Source organism: Populus euphratica, unplaced genomic scaffold, assembly GCF_000495115.2.
Source record: "Populus euphratica unplaced genomic scaffold, PopEup_1.0 scaffold186.1, whole genome shotgun sequence".
NCBI classification, from domain to species: Eukaryota; Viridiplantae; Streptophyta; class Magnoliopsida; order Malpighiales; family Salicaceae; genus Populus; species Populus euphratica.
In genome coordinates, this window is record NW_011499992.1 from 401,090 (window position 1) to 413,551 (window position 12,462).

A 12,462-nucleotide genomic window follows, 5' to 3' on the forward strand; every position below is an offset into this window, starting at 1 on the left:
GAAAAATATTAATTTAAAATTTAAAATTTAAAATTTTTTAAAAACATGATTATTGAGCAATAACAAATAATATCCACGACAATATTTTCATCTGTGAGAGACTCAAATAGAGGTTTGTTGCATTCAATTTTTTATTTAAAATTAATAATTTTTTTATATATTTAAAATTAAATTTTAAAAATAAAAAATTATTATTTTAATATATTTTAAAAAAACTATATATATATATATATAAAAGACATCAACAATCATCTTGTTTCAGTTGCCAATCCCAATCTCCACATTTGCGGTTGCCATTTGCTTTCTTGTATGAAGATGATAATGTTACACGTGTTTTCATAATAGCCACTGCTGTTATCGAACAAATTTGTAAATCAGCGTCTCCACGCTCTATAGTGGCTGCAAATGCTAAATAATTTACAAAGCATGAGGGTAATCAACCCATGACGGCTTCATTAATCATTCCCCACAAAATCCTATAAATATGTGGATATACCTCTTCTCTTCCTCTTGAGGCTGAGCGCTGAATTCTCAATATCCCTTCTGCTACTACAAATATCTGGTTTTAGGCATGTTGAAGCTATCATTTCTCTTGACCCTTCTCTCAAGTGCAAGCTTTGGTCACTGGCATGATGAGGCTAAGAGGAGCGGCGTTGCGATATACCCACCTGCTTGCACCCGCATAGAATGCCCAGTGTTTGATGTTATTCAACTTGGCAATGGCTATGAAATTCGTCGCTATAACTCTTCTGTTTGGATGTCCACCTCTTCTATCCAAGATATCTCCCTTGTTGATGCCACCAGAACTGGATTCTTAAGGTAACTTACAAATCCTCTCTCTCATGGAGGATTGTCTTAATTATGCATCCAGAATATTTTCTCTCTCTATCAATTATTCGATTAAAGAAATTTTATTTTTCAATTTAACCATGTTTTTAATTACCTATATGTGGAGCACATCATTTATTATATTGTTACGAACATTGAAGGAAAATCACCCTTCAATTTCTCTCTTCCAGTAAGGATCATGCGGGGAAGATGCGGATACTTAACAGCTCGGTTAATTGTATTTAACAAAGTGATCTAATTGAGAAATAAAAATTCTTTTTTGTGACGATTGATTAAAAAAATAAAAAATTGAGGGTGTAATTGAAACTACTTTAATAGTTGGATGGTAAATTTGAGGTTTGCCCTCTAGTTAACTATCTAGTTAAACGAGAGGGTTAGGGTTTTTTTATGATTATTAATTACACAATTTCTTAATGCTTCTAGCCCTCTTCTTAGGCAAGTAGGTATTATATAAACCATGCTTTTGGAGCTAAATTGTTTTACTTTACTTGCAGGCTATTTGACTACATCCAAGGGAAGAATAGCTATGAAGAAAAAATAGAGATGACAGCTCCGGTGATCACTGAAGTATCACCCAGTGATGGACCCTTCTGTGAATCCTCATTCACTGTCAGTTTCTATGTCCCAAAAGAGAACCAAGCTAATCCACCTCCAGCGAAAGGCCTCCACGTTCAGAGATGGAAACCGACATATGTAGCTGTAAGGCAATTCAATGGATTTGTCACTGACTCAAATGTTGGAGAGGAAGCTGCTGCCTTGCAAGCTAGTCTTGCTGACACCATTTGGGCTGCTGCCATTGAGAAAAGCCGTCCTGATTCCACTACCGTCTATACTGTTGCACAGTACAACTCTCCATTTGAATTTGACAACAGGGTGAATGAGATATGGATGCAATTTTACATAGAAGATGAGCTGCTAGTAATGTAAGAGGAGATCATTGTGTTGGTCGTAGTGCGAGAACAGATAAATATATCCTCTTGTGAGAAATCCTAGGCAACAGCTATTTGTCAAATTGAATAAAATTCCCTCTGTTCGTCTAGTCACGTATATCTAGTTATCTACGAAGAGAAACAACAATCGTATTAACATCCATAGGACTCGGGACTTGATTCCACTTTCATGTCAGTTGATTTCTGCTTGCAGCAAACAGTTTGCAATATTCAAGTTCTTCCATGAATGGCAGGAGAAATTTCCCTCGTTCTTCCATGCTTTAAGGTATGCAGTCCAGTTGAACAAGAAAAACATTTTTGAAACTGCTACGGGTTTCATGCAACAGTTTCTGTTAATTCAAGTTCTTGGTAGGACCAGTGTCTTTCATCATGGATAGCAATGTAGTAATTTGCTCTGAAAAACCAGAATTTCCTAGGAACTATTAACAATGACTACGAGAAGCTCACCTTGCTTGTTTGATGAACATTTAAATTCAAATGATGGCAACCTAACCAAATCCTAAATAATGACAACCATGCAGTGAAACTGATGGAAAGCACTCCCATAATAGGAAAGAAAACTGTCGGTCATATTTCATTGCACATCAAATTAGATTGAGAAAAATATTGACCAGGTTAACAACTGTCAGGCACAGATTCACTCTTAGCTAATATAATATGAGCCAAGCAAGTGAAAAATTAGTTTTCTATTAAGATTATAGAAAAATACTAACAAACTAAAACAAACGGGGACACTGGATATGTTGGCACTTTACAATTTTCAATAATAACAAGAATATTCCTTTCCTAGGGACTCTAAAACAATCCACATGCCCCAATCAACCAAGTATTGAAAACAAAAATTTTGAGGTACAGCTTCTACCTAGCCAAGTCACTAGTCATGATTAGGGATTTACACACTATAGTCTGCAATGACCAGAAGATCAAACAAGACCATACTTCGTGATTCTCCCATTTCCTACAGACATGGTGCAGGAACTGTCCGTGAGGAATTGGGTTGATGAATCACAGACCTGTGTGGAATTCTCTCCTTTCCATGCCCTGGAGGTTGGGTTGATGAGTATGAATCCAAAACATGGCCCGTCTCCAAGATGAACCTAGTTTGTGGCCTACTATATGAAAATGTTCTACGGCAAATAGTATTCCGGTAAGATGATTCTGGTGCATACAGATCATTGAAAATTGAGGAGAATGTATCTACATTGCATGCATCAGCATAATCTATGGTACTGAAAGAGTCTCTGGTGCTCTCGGTTGTGAAAGATGCCTCGTCTGAGCTTGTAAAAATGGACCAATCACTTGAGGTAGCATCGGAGAAATCCATCACCTGTGTGATATTTTTGCTTGCACTCCTCCTTGGAATGCCATTAGCATAATTGGCAAGGCCAGAACCATTTTCTGGTTTGAGATCCAATGAAACCTCTGGGCCAACACAGTGGCTGCTGCATCTTCTCTGTTCTTGTCTTGAGGGTTTCTGAGTTCTTGATGTACACTGTCTTGAAGATACAGGAACTTGTTGCCTGATAGGTTTCTCACAAATTAGCTTTTGAGGGCGAGTACAGGACCTAAGAAACAAAAACTCGCAAGAAGTTGAGGGAAGCATGGACAGATGTAAACATTAACTAGCAGTAGAATTCGTGGAAAGAAGAGACCAAGTAATTGTAGTGGATTTCAACCCAAATATCTACCTCTTGTAAAATAAGATGTATGCTCCTTCCAACATCACCTGACTCATTGATACTGGATGAACCTGTTATGAAAGCATGATCCGAATCATTGAAATCCCAATTCGCAATATAGAATCTTATGGAAACAATTAAAACACCATAATTTTAAAATGCAGTTGATCTAGTTAAAGTTAATATCAATATGATGGGCAACCATGTGAGCAAGAAAAAATGCAGGCAGAAGAGAGGGAAGGAGAGTCCACTTTCATGAATTCCATCAGCTGTGTAGGGCTGTATATAAAAATGGAAAGAAAAAAAAACCCTTAAAGGGAACAGTTTTAAACCTGCAATGCAAATAACAAAAACAATTGAAGAAGATTGATTTTTGCAGACAGGCGTTGAATTAGATGATATACAAATGTCAATTCTAATTTCTGGCCACATTGAACATGCTAGATGCACAGCCAATCCAGAATATCATGTCTATAAGATGCATGTTAGTCTTAAAGCAATATATTGTACAGATTCAAAACCCATGACCCTAATCCAAACTAAGCCAACTCCATCATCTCAAAGTTGGGTCAGCAGATGGAACCATGGTAGATAAGTTAACCATGAAACAGACATTGAATTATATGTTTTTACCTTTTCCAGAAAAAAAATGCAACAAATAAAAAACATCAAGCAGTTAATGTAAAAAAAATGAAAGAAAGATGAACCAAATACTACTAAAATGAACTGAAGTAAGGAAATGGGTGTACCTCAGTGTCATCTATCTTGAACCAGCTGCCTCGCAAATCTTTTACATATGCAACGTAATGTCCAGAAAAAGATGCATTCAGGGTATCCAAATGTACCACAACAGCATAAAGCATGTAAAGAGGAGGGACATCACCCGTTCCAGTCATAAATGGGATCATATCCAGCATGTCAGGAAACGTGATACATTTGTTTATTTTCCCATATTTTCCCTCCTGGTGAAGCAAAACCAGCAATCAATGAAGCAAAATAGTCAGACAATTAAAATCATTCATTCATAAGAATAAATAATATTGATGTGCTAGAAAGGGGGTCAAAACCAACACAGTCTAGGTGGGTTGGAAACAATTAATTTTATAAATTGCTGCCTAAAACAAATTCAGTGATCATTCCAAGACTTAACCGATAAAGTCAACTTAATATGGGGGGCAGGCAACATTATAGACTTCCTGCAAGTAGATTGAACAAATAACAGAAAGAAAGTCATTATACTCAAATATGCAAGTGATACCTGGAATCTCTTCAAAACAATTGTCAGGATGTTTGGTGCCTCATGTATGCTCAACTGCTTCCTGGCTCGGACATATGCAGCACACCTTTTCATCAACATATTTTCAGAGCCGTTAAATTACTTGACTGTTTTAACCTCCAAACCTTAAACTCTAACACATGCAATGGCAGTAAAAACACACAAAAAGAAAAGAAAGAAAAGGGTTGCCCCACCTTCCACATCTGTACATGTTTTCTCCATCCAATTCTTCAGGGGTTGTAAACTGAGTCAACGCATCTTCAAGTGACTCAACCCAACCAAATATCTCTAGAGTAAGGTCCATAATATTCTCATATCTCTCTGACTCATGATGACACCTCAGACATTTGACCTAGTAGCAAAAAATCGACCCCTTCATGATTGTTGGGTAAGATAACAGTATTTAACTAAAATCAAAGACACAGAAATGCACAGAAAGAAAGCAAAACATTTGCAGTGAAACGAAACGACAGTTCAAAGAACCAAATGAGCAAACACCTTTGACCTCAGAAGCCCACCAAAAGTATGCTGTATAAAAGTTGTTTCTTGCAATCTAGGATCAACCTTGTCTTCACCACCCAGTCTCTCCAAGCATATGGATTGCATTGATGCAATCAGAAGCCTGGATGAAGAGCACTCATAAATAGGAGGAAATATATGTGAAGCAAAGTGGGGCTAGTATCTCCAAGATGAAATTTGGAACCAAGAGAAAAACATCAGCTAGTAAATCTTCAGAAAACCTTAAGAACTCGTGTGCATCTTCCTGACTTCCATCACCAATCTGGTGATTAATTTTACGCATATGAAGAAGGATTCTACTAGGAGATAGAGGACCCCCACATTCTCTTAACATCATTACATGTTGCTCAAGTTCACACATGAGACACCAATCCTTCCCACAACCTAACACGAGTATGCAGATAAGAAAATTAGACATGTCCGAGCAAATTACTATTGTTCTTTTAAAATACCCACAACAGGAAAAAGAATGGAAAAGTACATGCTCTTGAATGTGATCTACGAAGCAAGAAGATGATCAGAGGTTTAGTGCAGGTTAAACATTGAAGGACAGCATTGGCATAGCAACTGCAAAATAGAAAAAGTGAGTAAAAAAAAGGCACGGGAAAATAATAATCTTGTAAAAGTTCTTTGACATTCAGAAATAAGAGAGCAGCTTGTTACAAATTTATATTACCTCGCTCCTTCTATACTTGAATTTACAATCAAAAAAGGTAAAATAAAGTTTTGGTTGGTCTCGTCACAAGTAGATCTCAACCTTCATCAATTAAATGTAACTACCTAGCATATAAAAGTCAAAATTCAAACATATGATTTATAATACAAGCAATCCCACATGTTAAAGTTGACTGCTCATAATCAGTGATCAACAGCAGTAAAATTCAAAACAGCAGCTACCCCATGTTTAAGTTTATGAACAACAGAAGCATGTGATACTGAGATTCTCTTAATTTTACTTTAGTTCACAAACACCACTGCACAATTCTTTATTCTGCATCAGTGACACATCCAGTCATACCTGTTTCCACAATTTACAAGTCCTCTGGGTGTTAAGTTAATAACTTCGCAATTGAAGATCTTCACAAATTCTTCATAAGGGAACAGCATCTGAGATGAAATGATATAATAACAAGTAGTATTCCATTATGACCTAATATATCCAGTAAAGTAACCAAAGCACACAAAGGAAGGATTAAACTGAACTCTGAAAAGCTTAAATAGAACTGGAAACTAACCCTTGTTGTTTTGTGAATAACATTAATTTCTGCTATATCTTGTCCGGCAAGTTTTGTCGACTTCCTTAAACCCATCATCTTCATAATATCGATGCTTGTAACCCCATTGCTTCCTGGTGAAGGGTTGGCATTGCTCATTCTTGCAACTTCTGCATCACAGATGTACAGTTAAAAGAAGTTCAGAGAAGAACTGATATATTGGTAAAGTTAATCCATTAAACCTACTTGAATCATCTGTAAGTTGCCCTTTTCCATCTATTTCAGTATATGATTGATCTCCAGAGACTTTCATCTTTGATTTTGATGATTTAGAAGATTTGTTTCCCATGGGATGCAATCCACTATTAGCCTTCACATTGTCATTAGTAACTGGTGATTCATAAGAATATTTAGGTCCTGTCATTTCACCATTAAAAGAAGCTTCCACATTAGAGAAATCTGCATTTGTTCCATATTTTCCAGCATTCAGTGAGCTTGAGGAGGCGCAGTTGCTTCTTGAATTGGATAAATTCTGATGTTGTATTGAATACTTGTGAGTCTCATCCATAGCACTGGTAATGTCTTGTCCATTAACAAAAACATTAGAGATACTACTAGAAGAAGTTAAATTGGTGGGTCTGATTCCAGCAGTTTCTTGGGAACAATCGAATACAGCCACTTCCTCTCTTCTTAACTTTTCTTTGTTTGATTTGCATGAAACTTGCTTGTTTGTGCTTCTTCTGTGTAGCATCATAGCCTCTTGAGAGGTATCAATTGCAGGACAATTAACAGCAGCAGGAGCGCCAGTGCTTGATAAGAGATGGACATTATTGACTGAAGGACCAATATCCATTGTAGGCTGCTTGCTATTATACCTTAGGGAAAATAAGTCCATGCCATCATTGATTGATAACCTCTCCGGGATGGATTCATCACATGAGGTAGCCATAGGAGATGAGCATGAACTGGTAGTTTCCAACAGTTGGCACTCTTCCTTATGGGCTTGCCTCCAATGAATTATCTGACACTTTCCAGAACTGCAGGCAGTTTTATGTTGAAAATTAACGAACTTGAAACAGGTTTGTTTAGTAGCTTATTGTTTATATCTATGAGTAGGAGAAGCACATCACAGGCATTACTTTGTTTCCCCTCTTCCATGGTTGATGCTAAACAGACCATAAGAGACATGTCACTTTTGGGGGGGAAGATCAAAAGAAAAAACAGGAAATCATGTTTACAAGTTTATTAACATGAACCGCTAACATGAACCGCACAAACATGCCACATGAAATGAAGAACTAGAACTTGTTTTATATCTAAAACAAACCCCTGCATACATAGAGTGGAAATTTAATCTTAAGTTTCCCATAGAATTAAATCCTATGCTTTTTAGTCCCAGGAAGGGCATCAGTTTCCCACAAGGTCAATGGTGCAGGGAGCGAAAAAGTAGATTTAAAGGTTTAGGGTATGCGCTGCGAAAGAATGTTAACAAGTTGAATAAAAGATCTTAACTAGTGAAACTGCTGTGTTCATTTGCCTTTCACTTCTGAAGCCAAGTATTTATTAGACTATGAATTCATTTTCTCCACATAGCTGACAGAAAATAAACAAATGAATACAAGGAAGAAGATCACTGCAACAAACCCAATGTAGCTTTGGTGCGTAGTGGTAAACTCAGCTAACCTTCAGATGAATTCTCTACATTTGGCTCTTTGTTTCATTAACTTTCATAAATTAACACATTAATAAAACCTCCAAAGCTTTAAAAAAAAAAAAGAAAAAAAAAGGCATTTGGTACTCAGCCTCACATAACCTGGATGGTTTTAAAGCTGACATATTCAATGTGCAATGCATATACTTGTCCTCAATTTGGAAATCTGATGACAGACATTATTTAGACAATCCATGATCAAGATTTTCGCATTTTTAATTGCTTTCTAAAATAGTGGAGCATGTGCGCGCACATTTAAGAAAATACACATATGACAACTATTTCCTTACTGAGTCCAGGGAAGACAGGAAAAGGGATCGTATAGTAATACAATACAAGTCTGTAACAAACACATTTATCTAGAGGAAAAGGACAAGTGAAGTACCAATATCTAACAGACTTGCATCTGGAGCAGCGGGTTGTAGCTGGACTAAAGCATCTGGCACAAACTTGAATTCCATTCTTTGAAGTAGACATGGCAGGAATGACATGGGTGGTAGCCATCACTTCTGCTCTACAAGCTTCTTCAGCAGCCAGTTGAGCAAGCAAACTTATCCTCTCTCTCTTCTTTGCAGACTCAGTCCATTTCCCAAGCAAAATGTAAGCAACCAGAGGAAGCACAACCAAGACAAGAAACAGGACAGGTATATCAGCTTCCCTTGGTTCAAGCATGTCCCCACCAGCATATTCATATCCAGTTTCCTCCCTAAATCACTACCCACAATGTAGTCCTTTTGATCTACATAAGCTCAGCTAAATCAACATCCAAGGTCAAAAATACAAAGACGTCCTCTTCCTTTCAACCTGCCAAGATTTTCAAGCCATAAGTCCTCTCAACTCAACATGGCATTAGAATAGGAAAGCACATTCTCCATTTTGCCTTGGAGTCAAACAAAAAGAACCAAACACAGATCCATAGCAAGAGTTCAACTTCAAATTGGAGCTTTTCAAAACAGTAACTTGTCTTAAATCAGAAGAGAAGCAAGAAATCTACTTTTTCTTTCCCTTGACAAAATACCACAAAAGGGAAACATTTGCAAAAATTTGCATAAATTATTCAAAAAACAGAACCCAAATCCGATCCGTTGGTTCACAAGGTCCCTTCAAACCCTAGTGCCAGTAACTAATAAACTATAAACAGTCTCATCACACAAAATATAAACCTTCAATTAAATGAAGATTGGCATGACCCATTTCTATCCAGGCCCCCCAAAGGAAAAATAAATTCAACCCAATACTAAAACAAGGATTTGTGGAAACCCCATCTCAAATTTCACATTCCTACATATTCTATTAGGGGAAAAGAAAGAAAAAAGCACCCACAAAATCCAACATTGTAACAGCAAGAACCATAAAAACAACCTCATAAAACAATGCATGGTGTTGTTTGAGACATATGAGCAAAGAAAACACACACATTAGTTCTTTCTGTTCTCGGATTAAAGTCCAAAATGGTTAAACCACAACGAATAAATGATAAAGAAGAGTTCACAAATACATAAAAGCACACCTACCTCAAGTCATGCACCTTTAAAAAAAAAAAAAAAAAAAACAAGAAAAGGAGAGAAATCTTAGAGCCCACAGAAAAACAATAGTTTCACTTCCTCCTCCTCCTTCTTCAAAAAGATTCCTCTCACTGAAATATTAAGCACACGATGCTATCCAAAACTGCACCAAATTCTCTAACTTCACACTTTCTTTGTACTCTCTCTTATTCACTTTTTAAAGGGTTTCTTCCATATCCTGCCACTCACTCACAAAATACATGTGCGAGATGCTTTTCCAAGACGTGGCAGGTGACCATTAAGCAGCCACACATAGGGATGCTGAGAGGATAGTCTGATTGAGTAGAAACCGTCGGATGTGTTGAAGTTTGTGGTGTACTTTAGGTCTTAAGAAACGAGGGCGGGACCCAGCTGGATGTTGCTCCCAATAATTTTAACAGGAAGCCACGTGTACGGGAGGGATCAAGCGTGAAGGATAAATGTTGTGCTGGGCAGACAGGAATTTTTGAATTCAGATGATAATAAAGAAAGAACAAAAAGAAAAGGTCTTGAGGGAGGAGCAGTGTTAGTACTATTCCAGTGAGTCATGTATAAAGTGGAAGAAAGACAGGAGGAGGAGGAGTAAATAAATACTAATAATTACTAACTCTTGACCAGTGACGTACTTGGTGTGTTCTGGGAAGAGGATGGATACAGCTCGTGAACGGAATGCGATCAGCAGCCACATGATTCTCTAAACTACTACTAGACTCCATTAAACAGCCTTCATCAAGAGTAGTCTGTACTGGTTTTTAAAGTATTTTTTATTTAAAATATATAAAAACAATTTTTTTATTTTAAAAAATTATTTTTAATATTTATATATTAAAATAATTTACAAATATAAATTTAAGTAAAAAAATTAACTTCCTAGAAACTCGTTCACAAACAAGAAGTACTTTTACAAATCATGAATGTATACTGGACTTACTTGAAGTTGGTTTGTTTGGTGTTTTAAAAATTATTTGAAATAATTAAAAACTTTTAATTTTTTTATTTTAAATTAATATTTTTTTTATTTTTAAATCGTTTTAATATATTCTCGTATTTAAAATCATATGTTGAGATGACTGGGTAAATATTATGGGATAAAATAGACCGAAATGGATGACAAGCCAACATGGATGTCAAGCAATTTGATCAGATTCACTATTAAAATATTATGATCTTCATGTCAACTAAGATGAACTCTTATCACTCTTCCTTAATATATTATTTTCAGATTGGATTTCGGATTCTCAACAGTGACGTGGGATTCATGCATGTAATCTTTCATTAGGGTTGTAACAAAGCACTGTTCGCCAGCGGGAAGGGGAGACAGACAGCAGCCTAGGATCCATCTTTACTTTTTGTCCACTTACAAATACTATAAAAAACACAGGGAGTTTATGCCCTAACCAAATCCTGCCCAGCCAACCATACAAAAGCTATGAATCAATTTGTTTGCTATTTTTGGTTCTAAAACAATAGAAAAACACAGTGTAGTTTGCCATTTTTGCTACACCAGACTGCAGTTCACTGCTGTCTGGTGAAGATTCTGCTAAGGTGACTTTTCATGATTTCTTCCATCCCAAATTAATAAATTCTTGAACAGCGGATGTGGAAAGCTTCACTTTAATCACCAATGGCGTCTGCACGCACCATGTTACGCATCAAATGTGCTCCAGTTAGTTTAATTATTCACTATATGTCACGTGGTACGACGCGGGCTCGGGTTAAATTTTTTCAATTGTAAAAAGAAATGTTAGACAATGCTGATGTTTTTTAAAATTTAAAAAAACTCTGAAACCTGAATTATTGACTTGTCTGGGTAATAGTCAGTTCATATATATATTACAATCAATAGTTAGTTCAATGATTTTATTTGATAATAATAAAAGCATTATTAATTACACTATTTCAATTTATAATATAATAAGTTTGTGTGTATAATAAAACCTCGTCTCCTCTTATTTAAAAAAAAAAAATTAATTTTTTATACAAAGTCTTAGAACTCAAAATCATAAACATAATAATTCACAAATGCTAACAATTCAGAATTCATATTTAGGTTAGAACTCAATTATTATTTTTATGGATAGGTCGCCATAGAAGTTCTATACAAGTAGGAAATATAGTATCTCTGAAGAGTGAGGGGTAGCTTTCCTTCTTGGATTTTATTCTTCTTCTTCTTCTTCATCATCCTCTTTTTATAAAATGAAAGCAAAGAAAAATGAATTTCTTCCTAGTAGGAGCTGGCAAGCTACCAGCATGACGTGCATAATCTTCCCAGTCAAAACGACTTCCCAACCAATTAATCCCATTACGATGCGGGGAGGTATTATGGAGGAGGAAACAAGAATCAATGATTGCATTATTTAAAGCCGAAAGAACTTCTAAGTGAATCGAAAAGATCTGTAACTTTTCATGCTCTTGAAGAGATAGATTATAATTTGATTGCTTGATGGTGCCATGGAGGTTTCACCTTCCCACGTTCTTAAGAGATATGTCTTATTTGTTTACATACCTAACTACTTAATTGGTGCCTGGCTTTCAACTTTCTCCTGCTCCTAATTATTAAATATTTATCACATTCAATTTCTAATTAATTTTCTGACGACTACCGAGCATGCATGGATATATAATTTAATGTCATTTGTATGCATGCCAAGGAACTTGAAAGTGATGTGTATAAGCATGAAGAATATCGCATGTACTCCAATTTAATTCAATGGTCAACT

The 12,462-nt window shown here is 36.1% G+C and overlaps 2 protein-coding genes across 3 annotated transcripts; one reads left to right on the forward strand and one right to left on the reverse strand.

The window, feature by feature from the left end:
• The first annotated feature begins 401 nt into the window (after positions 1-401).
• HBP1 (SOUL heme-binding family protein) lies at positions 402-1,893 on the forward strand. The gene is made up of 2 exons (XM_011047291.1): positions 402-819; positions 1,344-1,893. Exons 1-2 carry the CDS (start codon positions 572-574, stop codon positions 1,774-1,776), a joined length of 681 nt encoding a protein of 226 aa, XP_011045593.1. The 5' UTR covers positions 402-571; the 3' UTR covers positions 1,777-1,893.
• Positions 1,894-2,457: 564 nt separating this feature from the next.
• Positions 2,458-10,249, reverse strand: LOC105140449 (ubiquitin carboxyl-terminal hydrolase 15). Of its 2 annotated transcripts, none has more exons than XM_011047293.1 (13): positions 9,713-10,249; positions 8,584-9,002; positions 6,734-7,524; positions 6,509-6,657; positions 6,292-6,380; positions 5,755-5,840; positions 5,495-5,657; positions 5,253-5,376; positions 4,949-5,106; positions 4,737-4,821; positions 4,228-4,440; positions 3,488-3,549; positions 2,458-3,319 (listed from the first exon to the last, which is right to left on the reverse strand). In XM_011047293.1, exons 2-13 carry the CDS (start codon positions 8,868-8,870, stop codon positions 2,758-2,760), a joined length of 2,769 nt encoding a protein of 922 aa, XP_011045595.1. In that variant the 5' UTR covers positions 8,871-9,002; positions 9,713-10,249; the 3' UTR covers positions 2,458-2,757. The 2 variants fall into 2 exon arrangements, with proteins under 2 accessions (XP_011045595.1, XP_011045594.1); XM_011047292.1 differs by having other exon boundaries at positions 2,458-3,364; positions 9,713-10,242.
• Between the last annotated feature and the right edge of the window lie 2,213 nt (positions 10,250-12,462).

Excerpts from the sequence above, each read along its gene's own strand:
- HBP1 (XM_011047291.1), top strand. The coding sequence starts at position 572 with ATGTTGAAGCTATCATTTCTCTTGACCCTTCTCTCAAGTGCAAGCTTT. Across the intron at positions 820-1,343 it reads ACCAGAACTGGATTCTTAAG|GCTATTTGACTACATCCAAG; the intron begins GTAACTTACAAA and ends CTTTACTTGCAG.
- LOC105140449 (XM_011047292.1), bottom strand. The coding sequence starts at position 8,870 with ATGCTTGAACCAAGGGAAGCTGATATACCTGTCCTGTTTCTTGTCTTG. Across the intron at positions 5,377-5,494 it reads GATGCACACGAGTTCTTAAG|GCTTCTGATTGCATCAATGC; the intron begins GTTTTCTGAAGA and ends CTCTTCATCCAG. Across the intron at positions 3,365-3,487 it reads TACATCTTATTTTACAAGAG|GTCCTGTACTCGCCCTCAAA; the intron begins GTAGATATTTGG and ends TTTGTTTCTTAG.